At 45.3% G+C, this 20,616-nt stretch overlaps 2 protein-coding genes across 4 annotated transcripts in view; both read right to left on the bottom strand.

The window, feature by feature from the left end:
* TXK (TXK tyrosine kinase) overlaps positions 1–14,613 on the bottom strand; it is a 55,782-nt gene extending 41,169 nt beyond the window's left edge. The window contains exon 1 of the mRNA XM_037034137.1: positions 14,420–14,613. Coding sequence (XP_036890032.1) covers positions 14,420–14,507 — 88 coding nt within the window. The 5' untranslated portion in view covers positions 14,508–14,613. The remainder of the gene's footprint in view (positions 1–14,419) is intronic.
* Positions 14,614–16,653: 2,040 nt separating this feature from the next.
* The window catches only part of TEC (tec protein tyrosine kinase), a 113,429-nt gene continuing 109,466 nt past the window's right edge, over positions 16,654–20,616 (bottom strand). For all 3 annotated transcript variants that reach the window (XM_037034078.1, XM_037034079.1, XM_037034080.1), the window contains exons 16-18: positions 18,679–18,797; positions 18,440–18,597; positions 16,654–17,236 (exon numbers count right to left, since the gene is read on the bottom strand). In XM_037034078.1, coding sequence (XP_036889973.1) covers positions 17,153–17,236; positions 18,440–18,597; positions 18,679–18,797 — 361 coding nt within the window. In that variant the 3' untranslated portion in view covers positions 16,654–17,152. The remainder of the gene's footprint in view (positions 17,237–18,439; positions 18,598–18,678; positions 18,798–20,616) is intronic.

Raw genomic sequence — 20,616 nt, 5'->3', positions numbered from 1 at the left:
TATAATTTATTCTCAACACCATGAGCAAAGTAATTAATTTACAACCCAGATAGGATCATGGTACTCCTTACGGCCAAACCTCACATTGGCTCCCCAGTTCACCTGAGTTATAGCCACATTCTCACAATAGCAAGTAAGAGCCCCGTGGTCTAGCTCCTGTGGCCTCTTGCTTCTCTCCCACGTGCTGCCCCTCATTTCCTCCAGCTGCACTGCCCTCACCTGCTTCTGGCGCGCACCGGCCTGCTCTCCCCGTGGGCTCTCCGCTTCTGTTCTCCCGGAGCTCCATTCCCCCAGGTCTCAACCTCCTTCACTCCGCTCCTTCAAGTCTGCTCAAATCTCTCCTGAAACACCCTGGGCGATTATTATTGCCACTCGGACTTCCTGACTTTGGAATTACTTACTGCGCTTTACATTTTCTTTTCTTTTTAAAAATAGCATCTCTCACTTTCTAATGTATTATGTTATTCGTTCATCAATTTTTTTCACTGCCGGTCTCTCCTACTAGAAGGTAAACAGTGATATTTGTCTATTTTGTTCACAGTTATAGCCCAGGAGGTTAGAACAGTGTTGGACACAAAAATATACTCAACAAATGTTTCTTCAGTGAATGAATGTATGAATGAATTGGTTCGAAGGAGCATCAAATTATAACCCTGTCAGAGCACCCATCTGTCCTGATTCAGTCCTAATGAGAAAATGAAACCTGTATGTGGGTGTAGAATGAAATTACAAAACTCCTTGAAATAAGGGAAGCTAGGCCCCCGACTAGGTATGTGGTAGGGAGTCTTAGTAGAATCTGAACACAGAAAACAATTTGGTCACAGGTCAATGCAGAGTGAAGCCTGTATTCGGCCTAGAAACCTTTATAAGATGGTCCAGTCAGGGGAACAGTGATCACTTATGGCCTCATGTCTTAAGATAAACCAAAACCATTTACAGATGATCCCAACTTACAACGATCCAACTTGGACTATTTCAAGGTAATAATGGTGCAAAATCACTCCTTAGAAACCACACTTGGAATGTTGATCTTTTCCTGAGCTTCCGATGTGTGGTGTGATACTCTCTCGTGATGCTGGGCAGCCGCAGCGAGCAACAGCCCCCAGCCAGCCACACCAGCACACAACCAATATTCTACAGTGTCCTGAGTTGCCAGCTTTATTTTAGATCTTGTGTTCTGAGCACAGATGAGGTAGGCTAGTCTAAGCTATGATGTTTGGTAGGTTAGGCAGGCTCAATGTATTTCCAACTTTCAATATCAGGACACAGCGCCATCAAAAGATGAGGAGCACCTGTAATAGCTTCCAGGCCAAAAAAGTGTCCATAATGGCCACTTCACTCCTTGAATACTCACTGGCACGCTTTATTAGTCTCTATTTATTTTTCCATATGCTTGACATACTTCAAAAACTAGAATTTATAGATTCAAAAAGAAGGAAAATCCCCAGAAAACCAGGTAAGATTGTGGCTTAGAAAGTAGGGGGTCTCTTTTAGGATTAATAACTTTTCGCATGTACATGATTTTTAGTGATGGATACAAAAGGCTCTTAAATTCTTTATTTCAGCCACTGTCTTACCTTTTGCCCAACCAGAATTACCATCTTCCTCACTCCTCTCAGTAAGAAAACTGCTCAGTCACTTTCTCTTCCCAATTTGCCCATGTCTGTGTATGTATGAGTCCACCCTAGAAATCTTGGATTCTTTCTGAGCCCCATCCTGTATATCCAATCTGCCATTAATCTGTTCAAACTGTCTGGCATTTTACTTTGTATTTCCCCTGTTACCAAGCCCTCATCAGGCCACACCTGTACTTCTGTATCAATTTATTTAATCCCCACAATGACTCTGTGAAGTAGAGGCCCCTTTACAGGTGATGAATTCCAACCACAAAGAGGATCTTCCTCGCTGAGAGTCTAGGGCTCGTGAGTGCAAAGCCAGGACTGGATTCCAGAAACTCCAGAGTTTCTGCTCTGAATCACTGTGTAACCAGTGTTTGCTCAGTGACCGAATGAACTGGCTAAATTCTCTGCCTCTGAGCTCTCTCTCCTTCCATCCATTGTATATATTCATTTCCTTAAAGGTCTGTCTCAGCTAATGGCTCTACATCTTCAGCCCCTTAAAAAGACCCTTAACCACATACGGCACTAGAGTGTACCTCCCCTTATTTTCAAGGCCTTCACAGTATGGTCCACTCTACTCTGACTCAGTGTTGACCAGTTCCTGCTGCACCAACTTCTTCCGCTCGCTCTATTCTCACAGACACCTTGCCTGCCTCCGGAGTGAAAAAACAAACAAACAAAAAACCACCGCCAAAAAACAAAAAAAAAAACCCCACACTGCAATCCACTCCCAGCTTATCTTCCTTTGGGCTCCCTAGGAACACGTGCTGTGTCCTGCACTGTGGCACTTAACTGGATGGTCATTAAAATCTCTCTGTGTGGGTTTCAGCTCTCACAGCGTTTCTCAGTGGCACCACCATTGACATTTTAGGTCAGACGAGTCTTTGTTGTGGGGCCTGCTCTGTGTATTGTCGGTTCGGCAGCAGCACTGACCGCTTTGCTCCACAGGCCAACAGCAACACCTCCCGCCCTCTGACACCCACCCCCTCTCCTCTCAGCTGTGAAAACCCAAATGTTTCCAGGTATTGTCAGATGTCCTCTCGAGGCAAAATCACCCCTAACTGGGAACTGTTGGTCCAGACTGTAAGCTCTCCAACGTCCAGGACTGCATTGCCTGCATTTTTGTCTTCTTGATAGCACCCAGCGTCGGTGCCTGGCACATGGCAAAACCCAGTCAATAACTATTCAGTAAGGCTCCCCCAATATCCACACCATCACATACACCTGGGCTCTACTTCTTGGTAACTCATTCTACCACACGAGATCTCACAGCTCGATGCTGGCCGCAGAGAAAACTAGGCTTACCACGATCTTTTGTGGTCAGCCGTTCCACTATGCAGAAGAGTAAAGTTGAAGAAAACTGAGCTTCCGGAGCTTTAGCTAGCACTTGTAGTAGGTCATAAGTCTAACCTTTTGTCCCAGATATATTCAAAAGAAAAAATGAAGCTTACCCAAAACCAAGCATTAAACTACAAAATGCTAAATAAAATGGGTAAAACCTCTCTGGTGTTCAATTTTTTTTCTGTAGTAGGATAGTATATGGCAGTGATTTTCAACCTTTTTCATCTCACAGCACACTGACTAATTACCATAACTCTGCAGCACAGCAAAAAATATATTTTTGCCAATCTGATAATAAAAAGGTATAATTTTGATTTACAAAAAAATAATAACAATAATTAGCTACGCTTATTGCTCCACAGTGACTTTTTAAATAAATCAGGTGTCTATACTTGTGCAGAGGATTCCTGTTACCAAGAATTAACCAATCAGATGCAACCTGATTATGCAACATGACCAATAAGATGCAACTCTATTATATGACCTATATATTTACAGTTCAAGACAGAACATTAACACCAGATAGTTATTGTGTTGCCGGCTATTTTTTTTTTATTTGACAATCTAAGGCAGAAATTTTCAACCAGTGTGCTGCAAAATTTTTAAAACATGTAATACCTGACAATTTAGTCAGGGGCACTAACCTCTCTTTGGTCATTTGCCCCACCCTGGTGATACCCTGAGACCCCTCCCAACCCAACTTGCAGGCCTACCCAAACAGTTTCTGGGGTCTTTTCCATACAAACAGCCTCACTTAGCTTTCCTAAAATCTTTGAAACAAGCAGTACCTGGCCTCCGTGTACCCATACTTCTTGCTAGGTGGCCCCAGGCCTGGCACTAACTGAGACAGCCAGACTCAGTTCACAGCATGGCCTCTCCAAGCACTTCCACACCCAACACAAGCAGCAGCCATCTGCAGATTGCACTGTAGCTCATGTCAGGTGACCACCCCACCCCCCCCAGCAGGGCACAGGCAGTGACTGACCTTGGCCAGCACCTCCTAGGAGGATCCAGAGCATGTGCACTTGGCAGACAGCTTCACGCCATGCCTGATTACAACCCAACCACCCCCAAGAGCAACCCACTCAAAGGACGGACTCAGTGGGCACCAAGGCCCCACGGAGCAAGTCCTGCTCTATGGGTCCGGCTCCTGCACAGCAGCTCCTCCCCTGCAGTAGCAGCCAGTCCTCACAGGCAAAGGCCCTGGAGGCCAGTTCCTCCCAATGACATGCCAACAGCAATCAAGGCTCCACTACAACAGGAGGATGCACACAGACCGCAGGGGAGGCACACCTGAAGGGCCAGCTCAAGTGGCAAGGGAGGCTGAACCCCTGGGCCCTACAGGACACCTGCTACATTCGGCTACTCTACCAAGCCTGGAAGACATAGCAGCTCTACCTAATACATGGACACAAACACAGGGAAGCAACCAAAGGGGAAAACAAAGAAACATGTCCTAAATGACTTCAAAGAAGGAAAATCAGAAGAAAAACAAAATGAAATGGAGGCAAGCAAATGACCAAAGTTCAAATGACCAGAGTTCAAAACAACGGTTATAAGGATGTTTAAGAAACTTAGTGAGAACTTCAACAGCATAAAAAAAGGACATATAAACCAGTTAAAAGGACATTAAAAAAATACCCAGTTAGCAGTGAAGAATACGCTAACTGAAGAATATACATTACAGGGAATCAACACTACAGTAGATGAAGCAAAGGATCAAAGCAATGATTTCAACTATACGTAAGCAGAAAACAATTAGAACAGCAAAAAGAAAAAACATAACAAAAAATTAGGCTAGGTCAAGAAGTCCCTGGGACAATTTCGAGCATACAACATTTGCATCATGGTGGTGATGGAAGGAGAAGAGAGATGCAAAAAAATTAAAAACCTATTTGACAAAATACTGATAGAAAACTTCCCTAACCTGGTGAAGGAAATAGACATACAAGTTCAGGAGAGTCACAAACAAGATGAACCCAGAAAGGCCCACACCAAGACACAGCATAATCAAAATGCCAAAGGTTGCCCGGGCTGGTATGGCTCAGTAGATTAAGTGCCAGCCTGTGGACCAGGAGGTTGCCAGTTCAATTTCTAGTCAGGGCACATGCCCGGGCTGCAGGCCAGGTCCCCAGGTGAGGGCAGAGTGGGGATGTGTGACAGGCAAAATAAAATCTAAAAAAATTAAATAAATAAAATACAATGCCAAAGGTTAAAGACAAGGAGAAAATCTTAAAACCAGCAAGACAGAAAGTAGACAGTTACCTACAAGGGAACTCCCATAAGACTATCAGCTGATTTCTTCATAGAAATTTTGCAGACCAGAAAGAATTGGTACAAAATGTTCAAAGAGATGAAATGCAAGAACCTACAACCAAGACCACTCTGCTCAGCAAAGCTACCATTTAGAATCAAAGGACAAATAAAAAGCCCCCCAGACAAGAAAAAACTGAAGGAGTTTATCACCACCAAACCAGTATCACAAGAAATGTTAAAGGGTCTTCTTTAAGAAGAAGAAAAATAAATAAATATGAGTAATGAAGTGGTATTAAATACATATCTATCAATGATTACTTTATTTTTTGTTTCTAAATGGAAGACTTATTTTTCTATTGGTGATTTATCACTGGAGAATTAAAAGTTAATCAAAAGTCAGCTAATTAAAAGTTATTCTTCAACTAGCACATGTTATCATCTTATGTACCACAATTACATACAAATGACAACTCTGACCAACAGAGTTAAATTACTCTCATGAAAACTAGGTAAAGCTGCTACTGAATATTGATTGGAATTATGCCTTTTATATTTTCACTTAGGTAAGGTTTTGAGGTAAAAATATTGCAGTATATGTGTTAAGAGTGTTCAGAGAAAAGGCTATGATATAGAGCATACTTTAAACCAATAAGACAATATGTCTTTTAAACATTGTTTTGTGTTTAGAAAGGACAAAATATTGCTCCTATGGATATTACCTTATAAATTGTCATAAGAATATACATAATGTTTAGTATTCCAAATAATGACAAAAGTTGGTAATTGAGATCAAGTAAGAAAATATAGAAGGTATTCTAACGAACATGTAATTTGTTTGTTTCAAATGACAATAGGTACTTTCACTAAATATCCTAGTTTTGTTGTGTTTTTAATTGTATATCTATAATATCTTTAAATACACAAATCAACCAATTCCCCCAAAATACAATGTCACAATTTAGTAGTAGATAGCTACCATGTACATATAAATTTTGAGATAACTAAAAAATTCTGACATTTCTAAAATTCTCATCAGATAGTGAAATTATAGAAAAATTTCTGACATTTAAAATTCAACTGAAAATATACAAAAGTACATATTTTACAAAATCTAAAATTTTAATGTATTTTAGAAATATACATATCTCAACAAATACTCTTGTTTAGCTTAAATATATATATATAATGTTTATTACATTTTTCCATTATCATCTAGTCCCCTTATAGCAACAATTACTTTAAATGCTATTATGTCAATGGATTAAATGCTCCAATAAAAAAATATACAGTAACTGAAAAGATAACAAAACAAGATCCTTATATATATTCTCTACAAGAGATCCACTTCAGACCGAAAGACACACACACAGACTGAAAATAAAGGGATGGAAAAAAATATTTCACGAAAACGGAAACAAACAAACAAAAGGCTGGGTTAGCAGTACTCACACCAGACAAAACACAGACTTTCAAGCAAAGGCCTCAACAAGAGGCAAAGAAGAACCCAGACATTCCACTGCTGGGTACTTATCCAAAAAAACCTAAAACACTAAAGTGAAAAGACATATACATCCACATGTTCATTGCAGCATTATTTACAACAGCCAAGATAATGGAAACAACCGAAGTGCCCATCAGTAAACGAACGGATAAAGAAGTGTTGCATATATACATCGAAATGTGATTCGGCCATAAAAAAGGAAAGAAATCTTGCCATCTGCAACAGCAGGGTGGACATGACTTATTTTGTGTATGCTAAGTGAACTCAATCAGAAAGAAAAAAACAAATGCCAGATGATGTCTCTTATATATGTAATCTAAAAAAACAAAAAGACTCATAGATACAGAGAACATTATGATGGTTGCCAAATGGGGGGTGGGGTGGGTGAAAAACATGAAAGGGTTAAGGAGTACAACTTGGTAGCTACAGAACAGTCACAGGAATGCAACATGCAGCAAAGAGAATATAATCAGTAATACTGTAATAACCACCTGCATGTATGGTGTCAGGTAGGTATTATATTTATTGGGGTGATCATTTTATAAATTATACAAATGTCTAATCAGGCGGTTGTGTATCTAAAACTAAAACAATATCATATGTCAACTTTAATTTAAAAGTAAAAGTATTTTTTAAAAGAATCATTGTATACTGATAAAATACGGTAGAGGATGTGTAGAGGGTAGGGAAGAAGGAGCTGAGGCAAATGCCTAGAACATAGCAGTTACTCATTTAATTTTCAACCTTCCCCTACCCAGTTCCAGGGAACTTTCGGGGTACTCACAGGATGTATTTAAAGTAAATAGACAAGAAGCAGGTGTGGTTCTCCCTCTCCGACAAAACAGAGGAAGAAGGCCCAGTAAGCCACAGCTGATCCCCAACCTGCAACTGCTCTGTGCCGAGCCCATTCTTACCCCTGACTCGGAGGCAAATGTTCCTTCTGCTCAGGACTCTCACTGGCTTTCTCTCCCATTATCAAAACAGTTCCTAGGTGAGACTCTGAAATTTACTCTTTTTTTCTTTTTAATGATTTTATTTATTTGTTTTTAGAGAGAGGGGAAGGGAGGGAGAAAGAGAAGGAGGAAAACATCGATGTGAGAAAGAAGTTTCAATCAGTTGCCTCTCACACATGTCCAGACTGGGGACTGGACTGCAGGCCAAGCATGTGCCCTGTCCAGGAACTGAACCAGCAACCTTGCATTTTGCGAGGCAATGTCCAAACAATTGAACCACAGTAGTCAAGGCAAAACTTATTCTTGATAAGGTATAAGTGATATAATAGTAAACTTGTACTGTAGTTTCTTTTAAAGGCATTTTCATGTTTGGAACATGACACATGTATTAGCATGTACAGAAAGAGAGATTTATCCCAAGGAATTGGTTCACAGGATTGTAGAGGTTGGCATGTCTGAAATTTGGTAGGATGGACTGGTAGGCCAGATTCTCAGGGAAGAGCTACAGTTCAAGTCCAAAGGCAGTCTGCTGGCAGAATTCCTACTTGCTCACGGGAGGTCAGTCTTTGTTCTTTGTTCTATTAAAGCCTTCAACTGATTAGATGAGGCCCACCTGTGTTATGGACGGTAATGTTTTACTCAAAGTCCACCTATGTAAATGTTAATCTCACCCCCAAAACTCTGTCATAGAAACAGCCAAAATAATGTTTGACTGAGTATTTGGGCATCAGGTCCCAGCCAAGTAGAGCCACAAAATTAACCATCCTAATACCTTGAATTGAAATACATAGAAATTGCTGGTCTCAGTCAGCTGGCAGAATTGATATCTGGGAACTAAGAAAAAAGCCTTCTCCTGTTCACTGAACCCACAGTACATGATTACACACAAGCAGAGTGGCTTACACACCCAATGACATTCCCTTGGTTACCTCGGCTCTTTCCCGAAGCCTGGAATTTAAGAGAAAGCATCTTCAAATGCTTCGTTTTCCTGATTTAATAGCCAAGACAGTTGCCCTCCAGTAGAGGTACCAACCTACCCCGCCACTGCTTTAATTATGATAAGGTTTTTGGTCTCTCTTCCCTGGCGATCCACAGCAGCTGGGAGCAGGAAGGCCAGCTTCTGCCTTGTGGACAGGTCCCTCCCTTCTGCCCACCACAGTTGCTAACAAATAGTTGCTGCCCAATAAAGAATGGCGTGCTAAGTAAGCAAAAAACAAATTGTGAAAGCCAAACAGCTCCCTGGTGTTCCCTTGCTGGGCATGACTTTCCAAGACACTATTCATCTTTATAGATTGATGGACTGACTCATTCCAAAGCTGTTAGCAATGATTATTAGGTTTGGGGTCATTTTCAATTTAAAGCATCACAGGTCTCCCAGGTGAATAAATAAACAGAGTCACTTCCACATTCACGCGGTGATTACAGAAACCATTCTTGGGATTGCTTTTGCTGATGTGTCTTCAGAAGGAACACATTTTTGCACCTTTGGAAAATTCCCAATTTATGCCAAAATTCATGCCTATCAAGCAATGGCTTTTGCCAGAGACACTAAAATGCCCCAGAGATAGGCAATGACTATTTGCCCACTGGAAGGATGTATTCAGAGTGGAGGATTATCGCAGGAAGGAGCCAGCCTCCTCTCCCAGGCTGACATCATCTGCTTTTTATTCCCCCAGCAAATACCTTTAATTACATATCAGGAACCAGCAAATCCAGAAAAGGTCATCACGTCCAACGGAATCTCTGTGACCTTTAGGAAGTGGTGCGCCTCTCGTTGGTCAGGCAGTGCAGCCTCTCATTTTATTTGGTATTTGCGTTCTTTTCTGGGAAGGCTTTCGTCTCCTCTCACCCGGGTCTGGGCCTTATTAGCATTCCTTTCCCCTCCCCTGGCTACACCAGGGCTCTTTCTGGGACCGGGTTTCCACCAGGGGGCGCTGGAAGGGAGGGAATGTGAGAAGCACTACTTCCCACAACTGGCTCCCATGGCCACCTTTCAGCACAACAAACACTTGACGAAAAGCTGCGGGCCACGCTGTCTGGGAAGCAACGCCGGTGGTGCACCTTCCGTTTCTAATGTTTTGAGGTTTAGGTAACAGCGTAACCTCGTGTTCATCCCCTGGCATTTCCGATGTCAGAGTTTCGTTTTGAATCAGTGGTTCGAGTGAAATTCATTCCTTCTGAATTTGGTCACAATAACTGGCAGATGGCTACAGATTTTTATTTGAAAACATGAGTAACTGGCTCAGTTTCGAGCTCTGCCCTGAACCAAAGGCCCGGAGAGTCGCCTGCCCACGTACTCAAGGTCGTGGCTTTAAGGCAAGGAATTCTGGTGCCAACCCTGCAGCTTTGGGTGAAACGGCTCTGCTCTCCTGGCCAATCCTCTAAGCGCTGAACCTCTAAGCTCACTGCAAGACATGCCCTTTTTTTTCTTCAGAAATTTACTGGAAGGCCAAACTTCCTCATTAGTGTCATAAATTCCCACAACAGAACTTTCTCTCTTTTTTAAAGATTTTATTTATTTATTTTTAAGGAGGAGAAGGGAGGAAGAAAGAGAGAAAAGAAACATCAATGTGTGGTTGCCTCTCATGTGCCCCCTACTGGGGACCTGGCCCACAACCCAGGCATGTGCCCTGACTGGGAATTGAACCAGCAACCCTTTGGTTGGCAAGCAGGCACACAATCCACCGAGCCACACCAGCCAGGGAGAACTCTATCTTAAGGGCCTTTTGAAGACAGACACATTTTCATTGACTTAACCTGTTATCCAGGAGGCGTGACACATAGCTAGCTTTCTTTAGCATGGATTCCTACTTTTGACTAAGCATCAGAAGAGGCTTTCCAAATGCCAAGCCAAGAATCCACACCAATGAAGGAGGAAGAAGGAAAGGGAGGGGAAGGGAGAGGAAACACTAACATTTTCATTAATTTTTTTTTCATTTTAGGAAGCTGTCCTGAGTTCACACTCTATATATTAGAGTGTTAAATCATTCTTGTTTTGTGTGTGTGCCTCCTTTTGACATTCAAAGGACACACTGAACAAGAATGCTAAACGAACACCCCTCTGTGCATTTCTTTTTGATACTGAAATGGTCATTCTTCTAGGAACTGATGGTCACCATAGAGGTAAATCTTTTTAACCCTACAGGCAAAATATGCTAACAACCCTATGCTAGATTTCAAATTTATTTTTTAACAGTATCCTTGTCTGTGAAACCTTGAAGTAAGAGTAGTAACTACATTAAAAGATTCATGGCTTACTAACAAAAAACAGGCACCTAGCTCATGGGACAGTAAGCGGATAAATTTGAGTGGAAGACAAGAATGGGGCTTGGTCTGGCTGGGGCGGAAAGGGTGTCGGGGGTGAGGAAGCGGCGAGGAGATTCTAGAAACCTGGGAGGCTAGAGGGGGCACTGGGCACCAGGGAAGATGGTGTTCCTGGGAGCCAAGGGTGCTGGAAGGAGAAGCAGAGGCTCCCTGAAGACCGCTCATCTGTTCACAGCTCCGGCCGGGGTGACCCCTCACCCCAGAACATTCCAACACCCTGAAGCCTTTGTGTGCCCTGTGCAGGAATTTTGATGTCTCCCTGGCAATGAGCTGATGTGAGCTGCAGGCAGCCACCTTGCAGCCCGCTCACAAGTCCGCCCGCCCCCAGGTCTCAGAGTAGTTATTTCCTAGAAGACTGTTGTCTGTGAGCCGAGTTTCTGAAGCGCTCACAGAAATCACACCGAAGCCAGCTGGCTAAGCTTGTGATGTGAAGAAGCGCCCGGCCCCCAGCCCTGCCGGTGTGCTCGGCACTGTAGCGGAAGCCGTTCTCCCTGCCCCTCGGCGGGCAGGCGGTGGCCAGGCGATGCTGGCCAGGCGGGCATGGCTCAGAGCAATGGGGGAATCTGCAGGCCGGCACACGAGAAGACATGGAACCCTCACTGATGCAGTGACACAGTGGCTACGGTGGCCATAATTATGACAGGCAGTGCAGAGGGATAACAGCGAGATGATTTACAGACCAAAGAAAAGATCCCTATACCCATGTCCATATCCACAGTGAGAAATTCTCTGTTTCTGAGTATTTGGCTCCAGCCTGAGTCCAAGTGGTGGCCTATGGCTCTTTCTCCTTTTGCCACTGAGCTAGTTATTTGTTGTTGGAAACAAACTCTCCCCAAACTTAGAGGCATGGAACATTTATGGTCTCACAATTTCTGTGGGTCAGGAGTCCAGGCACAGTTTAGCTGCAGTGAGCTGGAGAATCCACTTCCAAGTTCACTCACACTGCAGTCTGCAGGCCTCGGTGCCCTGGTTCTCACAATGGGGAGTCTCCAGAGGCTGCTCACAGACCCAGGAGACAGACGGCCCGAGAGCACTAGGGCAGAAGCCATGGCATTTTTGCAACTTCGTCTTAGAAGTTACACTGCATCATTTTTACCATACTCCATTCATGAGAAGTTACTAGGCCCGATTCATACTCAAGGAGAGGGAGTGAGCAGGGGGTGGGTACAGGGGGTGGACATCACGGGGGACCATCTTGGCACCTCCCTGGACAGCTACCCTGTTTGTCTTCATATTCGCAGTAACAACGGAAGATGCTAACTTAGCAGGGCTGGTGTGGGAATCACGTGCAATGAGGAGCAAGACAAGGCTTTGAACACAGAGGCCCTAGAAAAACTGTGACCAAGGGGTCCAGACCTCACTCTGCAGAGTATGCAGATGAGTCCAGAAACTTGCATTTCAACAGCATCCCAGGCACACTTTATACATGCTGAGACTAAAGAACCAGTTATATAAATTATCTTGTTCCTTTATAAATTGGGAGGAAAAGAAAGGCAGAGAACTTAGATGAAAATGAGGTGGAGGAGAGGAAAGAGGTGAGCTCTTTGAGCCCCCGGCCCTTCCACCTGCGCCCTGTCCTCTAACGCTCCTGGGCTGGGGCCCTTGTCGGGGCAACTGGCAGTTGGGAGAAAGCCTAGCAATGGGGGTTCCCTTTCACAAACAGAACCTCGCACAAATGAAACCTCCTAGAAGCAGTGCCCTGAGGCCTCTCTTGGGCTCTCCCCACCATTCAGTAGGATCAAGGTTGCACTTATGTGCCCCCGCCCTGCGGAGGACTCCAAGGCCAGCCTTCTATGACAGCCCCTGAAGCAACAAACATACTTGGCAAATGCCCCTGGCCTGGCAAACACAGACAAATTTTTTTTTTATTCATAGTAATATGCTTTGAGGCTTGTCTTAGCTTTCTGATGTCAACAGTAAATACTCACGGTTCCACCCAGCCAAAAGAAAGAGCCATGCCCAGCTGCAGTTTAGAGCAGAAGAAAAAAGGCCATCCTTACCATCAAACCAAATGGTCAGAAGTTGGGAGGGACAGCGAGAGTCGGCCAAATCCATGTCCTTCCAAGCCAGACAGAAAGATCCTCAGAGTAACTCCGCCAATAGGTGGTCACCTATTTCATCCCTTGGGCAGTTACAGTTCCTGCCCCAACCCTCACCATTATTTATTTTACATAGAACTGATCCCTTCCTATGACAATTTATCGCCTCTCCTCTAGTTCTGACCTCAGAAGAAATGAAGAACAGATGCTCACATAGCTTTTAATAAATGGTTTTTATGAGGCCACCGTTCGTCTCTGTCCTGCCACTGGGGGAGGTGGGAGAGGTCGCTGCCCCTGCGCGCTTTCTGCCTTGCTCTGCTTCGCCCGCACGTCTAAGAGTAGGCAGCCCTGTTTTTATCTACGACAAGATCAAGACCCTAACTTATATGCAGGTCAGTACAACTGGAACAACCTGGTTTATTATTAGTTTTACAAATACTGCTGGCAAAGGTTGGGTCCTAGGAGGTGATTTTGGTGTAAACATTATTTTTCATTTTTTTATTTATTGACTTTAGAGAGAAAGGGAAAGAGAGAGAGAGAGATGTTGAGTTGTTGTTCCACTTATTTGTGCATTCACTGGATGTTTCTTGTATGTGCCCTGACCGGAAAGTGAGCCCAACCAGGGCCAGGCGGGTAACATTTTAAAGCTGCAATCACTTTTTCCTATTGCCACTTGAAAACCAGAAACATAAAAACTTTGTTAGCTGGCCTTTGATTGCTTTCATCTGATGTGACGGAGCTGCGTTGAAGTTTGGTTCCTTAGTCAGAATCAAAATCAAAGGCTGTTTTTCTTCCCTACTTTTAATTATTTGCACGATAAGGACCTCTGAGTCAGAGAGCTAAACGAATGAGCATTTCCCAAAACTGCACATGGGACTGAATAGTCTTCCAAAGCAACTCCAAAATTAAGTTCAGGACGGACCTGTCTGTCGTTGTAATCTATTGTTTCTGCGTGATGTCTTGTTGGAAGGCAGGCAAAAAGACAGTCACCATTTTACGTCACCATTTAGTGACATAAAGCAGTCGCCACGGGTGTCCCACCTGGGCGGCAGCAGCCCCAGAACAAGGACCTGGTCCCCTCGCCTTCCAACCTGAGCTGTCAACACTAGACATCCCTCTAAAAACACTTTGCACGCTGCCTCTCTACAGATGGAAGGACGCTGCTTTTGCTTTGCTTTCTTTTTCCGTCTCACTGGTGAACATTTACTAAAGTGATACCGACACAGTGATTCTTTAAATAACAAACAAGCCCCGGTCCCACCGGGGGACACTGTCCCCCAAATGTCATATGCCCTACCACGCCTTAGAGAAGACCCCTTCTGGGGCGAAGGATGAGGGGCACGCCCAGAGCGGCCCCAGGGTAACGGACAAGGCCGTCTCACTTACAGGTGGAGAGGATCATGGCTGCACTTCGGCCCGGGGCAGACGACGCTGTCTTCAGTCCTGCAGCGGCGCTCCGGTCACACACACACATCTTTCGACTGAAGTCATAGCTCACCCACGGTGTTTCTCATGGGCCACGCCAGCCCCACCTATTTTCCTGTTCTGAAACCTCAGCAGTGTGTGAATGACAGCCCAATGGCCTGTGTAAGAAAGAAAGAAAGCGCCCCAATCTGCATCCAGATCTCTGGGGGCGGGGCACGTCGTTTCTCACTCCCTACTGTGCGGGCAACTCCAGCAAACAACATTTTCAAGAAATCACAGAATTTTGGTAAAAGGGACCTGAAAAGCCACCAAATCAAACTGCCCTCCTTGGAGGGAGAAAGAAATAGAAGCGGAGGATAAGGGACCCGTGGTAGAAACAGACCTAGATTCTAGGTTTTGGAAGACAAAGTCTAGAATGTTCTGTCCTCCCTCTCCGTACAGACACTTCAGGGGCCATATGAGGAAACCTTTTTTGGGGGGTGGGGGGCATGCAACCAATAAAATTATACACATAAAAGTTGACTAGAGCATGGCCAAGAAACATAAAAGCGACAATACAAAATGCACCCAGGCGCTCTCCTTCATCCCACTGGGAAATACAAAGACAAATGTACTAGAACTAACGAGACCGACTCGAACGAACACACGGCACATTCGCACTGCCCTCCCTATTTCCTGCTTTTCAGATTAAGATCTCTAAGCATTCTGGGTGGATACTTCTCTTTTTACTTTACCTTTGCATTAGTTCTGCTTCACATAAAAACTTTTTTTTTTAAGTCTTAGTGAGACATGTAGAGATTTTTGGAAAACACTTTCCAGATGCTGCCCACATTTTCCAACATTTGGAAAATTTCCCAGGTGTTGCCAGGTATTATCTTGTTTTCCACATCCATTGTAAATGTGACAGTCAGTGCCAGGACTGCGCCCCTCCTCCCTCTCCTCAGCACCACTGGGCACTTGGAACACAGCTCCTCAGGGTGAAACGGGAAGGATGGGGAGGGAGGGGGAGGGAAGGAGGGGGAGGGAAGGAGGAGGAAGGGGAGAGGGACAGAGGGGGAGGGAGGAGTTCAGGTGAGAGAGGAAGGGAGGAGAAAAGTGTGACAATCACAACAGAGGATGACTCGAATATGACCAACTCTTTGAGTGAACTATATCAGTTAAAAGGTGTGTGTGTGTGTGTGTGTGTGTGTGTGTGTGTGTGACAGGGGTATGGTGAAACAGGAAGATGAGGCGGAAGGTGGCAAACAGACTGTGGCAGACTTCGGATAGATATTCTACTTCTTTCCATCGTAAGAGGGATTGGAAAGGCTAGAAGAAGCCTTCAGTGGATCGAATGACCACAAGGGAAAGAGATGGCTCCCAGGGTCGAGGCAGAGGGGCCATTCAGAGAAGCCAGCAGCAGCTGTGTGTTCACACAGTGCTCCCCAGCACAGGGACAGACAGCAGGGCTGTCCCCAGAATGGACAGAAGCCTGGAGAGGGGCCCCGTGTCTTCCTCGGCTTCCCACCCACCTGGCCTCTGCTCTTGCTGAGGGAGACCGTTTCTCTCCCCTGGGCGCATGAGGAAAGAGGATGGACCTCACCAGCAGGTGTCTAAGTCAGAGACTGAGAGTCAGAAAGTCACTCAAACAAACTCGATCACAGGGCCCACTGAGAGGCTGTGACGGCAGTCTCTCAGATCCAGGAGCCCAAGTCCGAAACCCTCCCAAAACCCATGGGAGACAGCTCAGTAAATCACGCTGTGCGTTTTTCCTGCTCCCACTCACAGCAGGCCACCTCTGCTGTGAAGGCCACCCCATCCTTCCGTTCCAGAGCCCAGCACCTCACTCACAGCCTCTGTGTCCTGGGGCAGATTCTTAAGCTGCAGAAACTGACTGATCAGCAGCAGTTCAATTTTCCACCTAACCCCGGTCAGCTGCAGACGCCACGGGCAGGGCTGCTCAGTCCAACCACGGGCCCTGCCGGTCCCCCGCTGTTCAGGTGCCCCAGACATGCCCACCTGAGTGAGGAGCGGGCACCAACGGCAGAGGGCCCATACTTTTTTTTGCTCCAGTACGGAATATTTGATCTCCAGGGGAAAGGAGTTGAGAGCTGTAAGGCACCACCCCCAGTGTAAAAAGGTTAGTGCATATATTACATAATTCAAAGTTTCAATTAAAGGACAACTCATGTTTCTTATAAATATATAACTTTATATATTATATATATTTACAATATGTACAGCATACAAATGTTTTGTAATGTAATACTTAAGGCAGTCTTGAAAACGTGTTTTCAAAATAAAGGATGGGTACTTATCCAATGTGATTCCTGGTTCCTACAGAACCCACATTCTAGACAGCGCCCCAGGCCCAGATTTCTGTAGAAGTTAAAGGGAAGAGACATGCTGGAACACAGCTCTAATGCCCTTGCCCTTCCCAAATCCCCTGGTCTTCCACTGGCAGCAGCTAACACGGCCCCATGGCGGGCACGCTAGCCCCGTGGAATGGGTAAGAGGGCTTTTAATCAGCATCTCCATAATCTGGAAGATTCAGTCATGCAGCTAAGGATGGTCCAAAAGCAGATGCTTCAGGGGTTGTCACTCTGTAAGTAAAACAATCTAGACATCCAAGTGCTGAGTAAATTAAAAGTTAGCCACCAAGTGCCACTTCTTCCTTGTGCTTTGGAATCTGGAAGCCACTGACCACAGCACTCCTCATCTTCCAAAAGTGTCTTCACACTCCACTAGTTCATCTATCGTGCGCAGCAGATCTCCAAAGGAAGGCCTTCCCTCTGGTTTCTAGGATTAGAAATCAAAGAGAGGCTGTGGGTTCCGGAATCCATTCCAAAACTGATTTCCCAAACTTGGACAACAGCACACGGAGCCAGGCACCCGCTGCTTTGGGACTGGAACACGCAGGCGTCTCCCAGTGGGTCTCATCTATTCTACAAGCACGGCTGCTAGGCCAGGCTTCCCGCCGCACTGCGCTCGTGCCCCCACTCGAGAACCCGATGGAGCTCCTCACTGCCTGACAGTCAAGTGTGGTGAGTTTGCCCATCCCCTACCTCCTTGCTACCTGGTGTCATTTCCCAGAAAAACACTCACATGGGCTCGCTGCCCAATCAAATCAATCTCCACCCCCAGGTACATACACCAAGTTCATTGCTGCCTTCTCGCCTTTGCTCATGCTGCCCTCTCTCTCCCCCTTGTGCCACTTCCTGGCCAGAAGGCCTCTGCCCATCCCAGTCAACGCTCTTAGGAGGCTTATAGCAAACGGCAGAGGGCATGGGCTTCGGAATCAGACAGGACTCTGATTCTCTGTGGCTAAGTGGCCTTGGGCTAGCACCGACTTCACGAGTCTCGGTATTTAGTTCTCGGTATTTAGTCTCGAGTCTTTAGTTCTCATCCCCAGGGTAGTACCAGTAACAGTACCTGCATCTCAGTGGGTTACTTTGAGAACTAAATCTAAAGCATTTAGTATGGTGTCTAGCACACAATCCCTGTGAGCTACTGTTATTATCTTTAATAATAATAATGATAATTATTATCTTCCAAAAGTCATTCTCTTGACATTTCAATACAGGGAAGGAAAACTTTCCAAAGAACATTAGTACAAAGACCTGAGAAAACCAAGGTTGGGAGACAGAAAACCTCTCTGGTGAAGGAGTTGTATTTCCACCATACGAGGCGCCCACTGAAACAAGAGCCACTATCCCAGGCTTATTTCCTGAGTCTCAAACTCAAGCAACTGTGGCAGGACCCCCACTTGGGAGTGGGGCAGCCTGAATTCACTATCTTAATTATTAGCATTTCCACTTCTCCACATTCTCCTTCCCAGCATCCAGAATTGGGCTGAGAGCACTGGCTTCCTCCAAAGAGTCTGAAATCGTGAAAGACACGCACCAACGCACTAGGCTATAAAGGCAACACGTTATTAATCTACCAAGCTCAGATCCATAAATGTTTTAGAAATGTTTTTAAAAGGCCCCCCAAATTCTGTACCTCCTGCCAACACCTCAGCATCACTTCATACACGTATTTGGACGCCAACTTCGGCCGGTGGAGTCGGTGGCCGTGAGTCACCATGGTTACCACTTCATAGTTGGTGTTCTTCTCAAAGGGCATTCTGCCTTCAGTGAACACTTCCCACATTAAGACGCCTGGAAAAAAAGTAGGGTTACCAAGTGAGGAACCCACTTCCTCCCCAGCAGAGCTAAGTAAAGACGGGCCCCAGGTCTTACCAAATGACCAGACATCCGACTTGCTGCTGAAGCGGCTGTAATTGAAGACCTCGGGTGGACACCACTTCACAGGAAACTTGGCCCCCGAAGAACTTGTGTACTGATCGTCCAGGACGTACCTGCAGTGAGACACACCACAGGCTTACACCTCCAGGTTACGGTCTGCCTTAGGTCCGTGTTGCTTCATTTTTTCCCCCTTAGAATCAAAACACACTTGACTGAAGTCCAACAAGCATCCTGTCGAAGCTAAATGTTTGCCTCGGTGGCCACGCCTGGTGACGTCCACCTCCGCTCCACTGAGGGACTGGAAATAGAGGCATGGTGACATTACTAGCTTCACGTTCGTCCTTGTTTGTTTTCCTTTTTTTAATAGGCAATAGAGGCAGGATACAATAAGACAGCTTGCCAACTTTTTTTTTAAGCTGTTTTGTTACAAAGTTCTACCCAAAGGGCCCACATGTAACACATCTAAGGCAAAGCTGCACTAAAGGAAGTGGTGAAAAGCAAGCGCTCGGAGACACACGCGCTTTCAGCCCCCACAATTCCACAGAGCACAGGTAAAAACTGCAGCAAATTGAAAAAGCAAATTGCAAAGTGACCTAGGTAAATGGTGGAGTATATACTTACAAACCATGACATTGCTCCTAAACACATGCACACACACACACACACACACGAGTGTACATGCACACACTCAAAACAGTATTAGACAACATTTCTATGGGAGCATGCTTACAGTATCCTTCCTAGCAGGACACACACAAACTGGTAACGCCGGCTATGTCTTGGGGAATCCTTGATTGGAGTGGTACCTGTGAGAACCTCAGCCCTTTCCACAACGCGGTCGGTATGTATCCACAAGAGGAATATGTTTGTGTCTCATACGAATGTACTAAGGTCACTTCTAAAAGTCCCTTGGGAAAATATTCAAATAATCGCACAAACCTCCTTGGCTATGCAGACAAAGATGGTGACAACGCCACCATGGGCTGGAGCAATTTGTTTGTCAACTAGGGGAGTCTGAATTTAGTGTACAACGAGTGCTTTACAGAGGCCGATACCAAAGCGCAGATTTTCTGGAAGCCAACCCTATGAAGATTGAACACGTAATACTGAAGGACTGCCTGTCAGATACACAGCATCTTTATACAAAGCAAACAACTAGCACTGATTGTCGGCAGTTCTGGTCCCATTTCTGAGAGTAACACAGCTAACTTCCCTGGACTTGAGTTTCCTTAGCAGCTGAACTTGATCTGTGTGACCTGGTCCTTGCCCCCTGTCATGAATGCTCTTTGTGCCGACAGTGGGCCACCCACCCTGGCTCCTTCCATTCCTTGCACAGGCCAAGCTTATCCCAGATCTCAAACTTTCATGTTTGCTATTTCTTCCACCTGGAAAACTTTATCCTCAGGTTTTCACCAAACTGGCTACATTCTGCCTTTTTGGTTTCATTCAGATATCCAGGTCTCAGGTCTTCCAGAGTACCAGATTGAAAGTAACCACCCTCACCGCTACCCCACTCCATCACTCAGCTCCCACCCCACCCCCAGCCCTAAGATATCTCCATCATAGGGGCCGACAAACTTTTTCTGGAAAGGACCAGAGAATGAATGTTTTAGACCGTGCCGGCCAGAGGGCTCCACCCCAACCCCTCAGCTCTGCCTTTGTGGGGTGAAAGCGGCCAGAGCCAACACATAAACTCATGAGGGAGGTTGTGACCCAGGAACACCTTGCTTGTGAACATTGTCACTTAGATAACGCTCACATGTTATATCCTTTAATGCTTTTCCCAACCATGTAGAAATGTGAAAACCGTTGTTGGCTCTCAGACCATACAAAATGGGATGGGTCAGATTTGCCCTGAACGACATAGTCACTGGCCCCTGCTTTGTCACGACACTGTGCTCCCCCCATTTGCCAGTCTCAGGTTCCACATTT

Source organism: Sturnira hondurensis, unplaced genomic scaffold, assembly GCF_014824575.4.
Source record: "Sturnira hondurensis isolate 20B ecotype Veracruz unplaced genomic scaffold, ASM1482457v3 Scaffold0022017, whole genome shotgun sequence".
Classification (NCBI taxonomy): domain Eukaryota; kingdom Metazoa; phylum Chordata; class Mammalia; order Chiroptera; family Phyllostomidae; genus Sturnira; species Sturnira hondurensis.
Note: the sequence above shows the minus strand (reverse complement) of the source record. Positions and strands in the feature narration are given on the sequence as shown.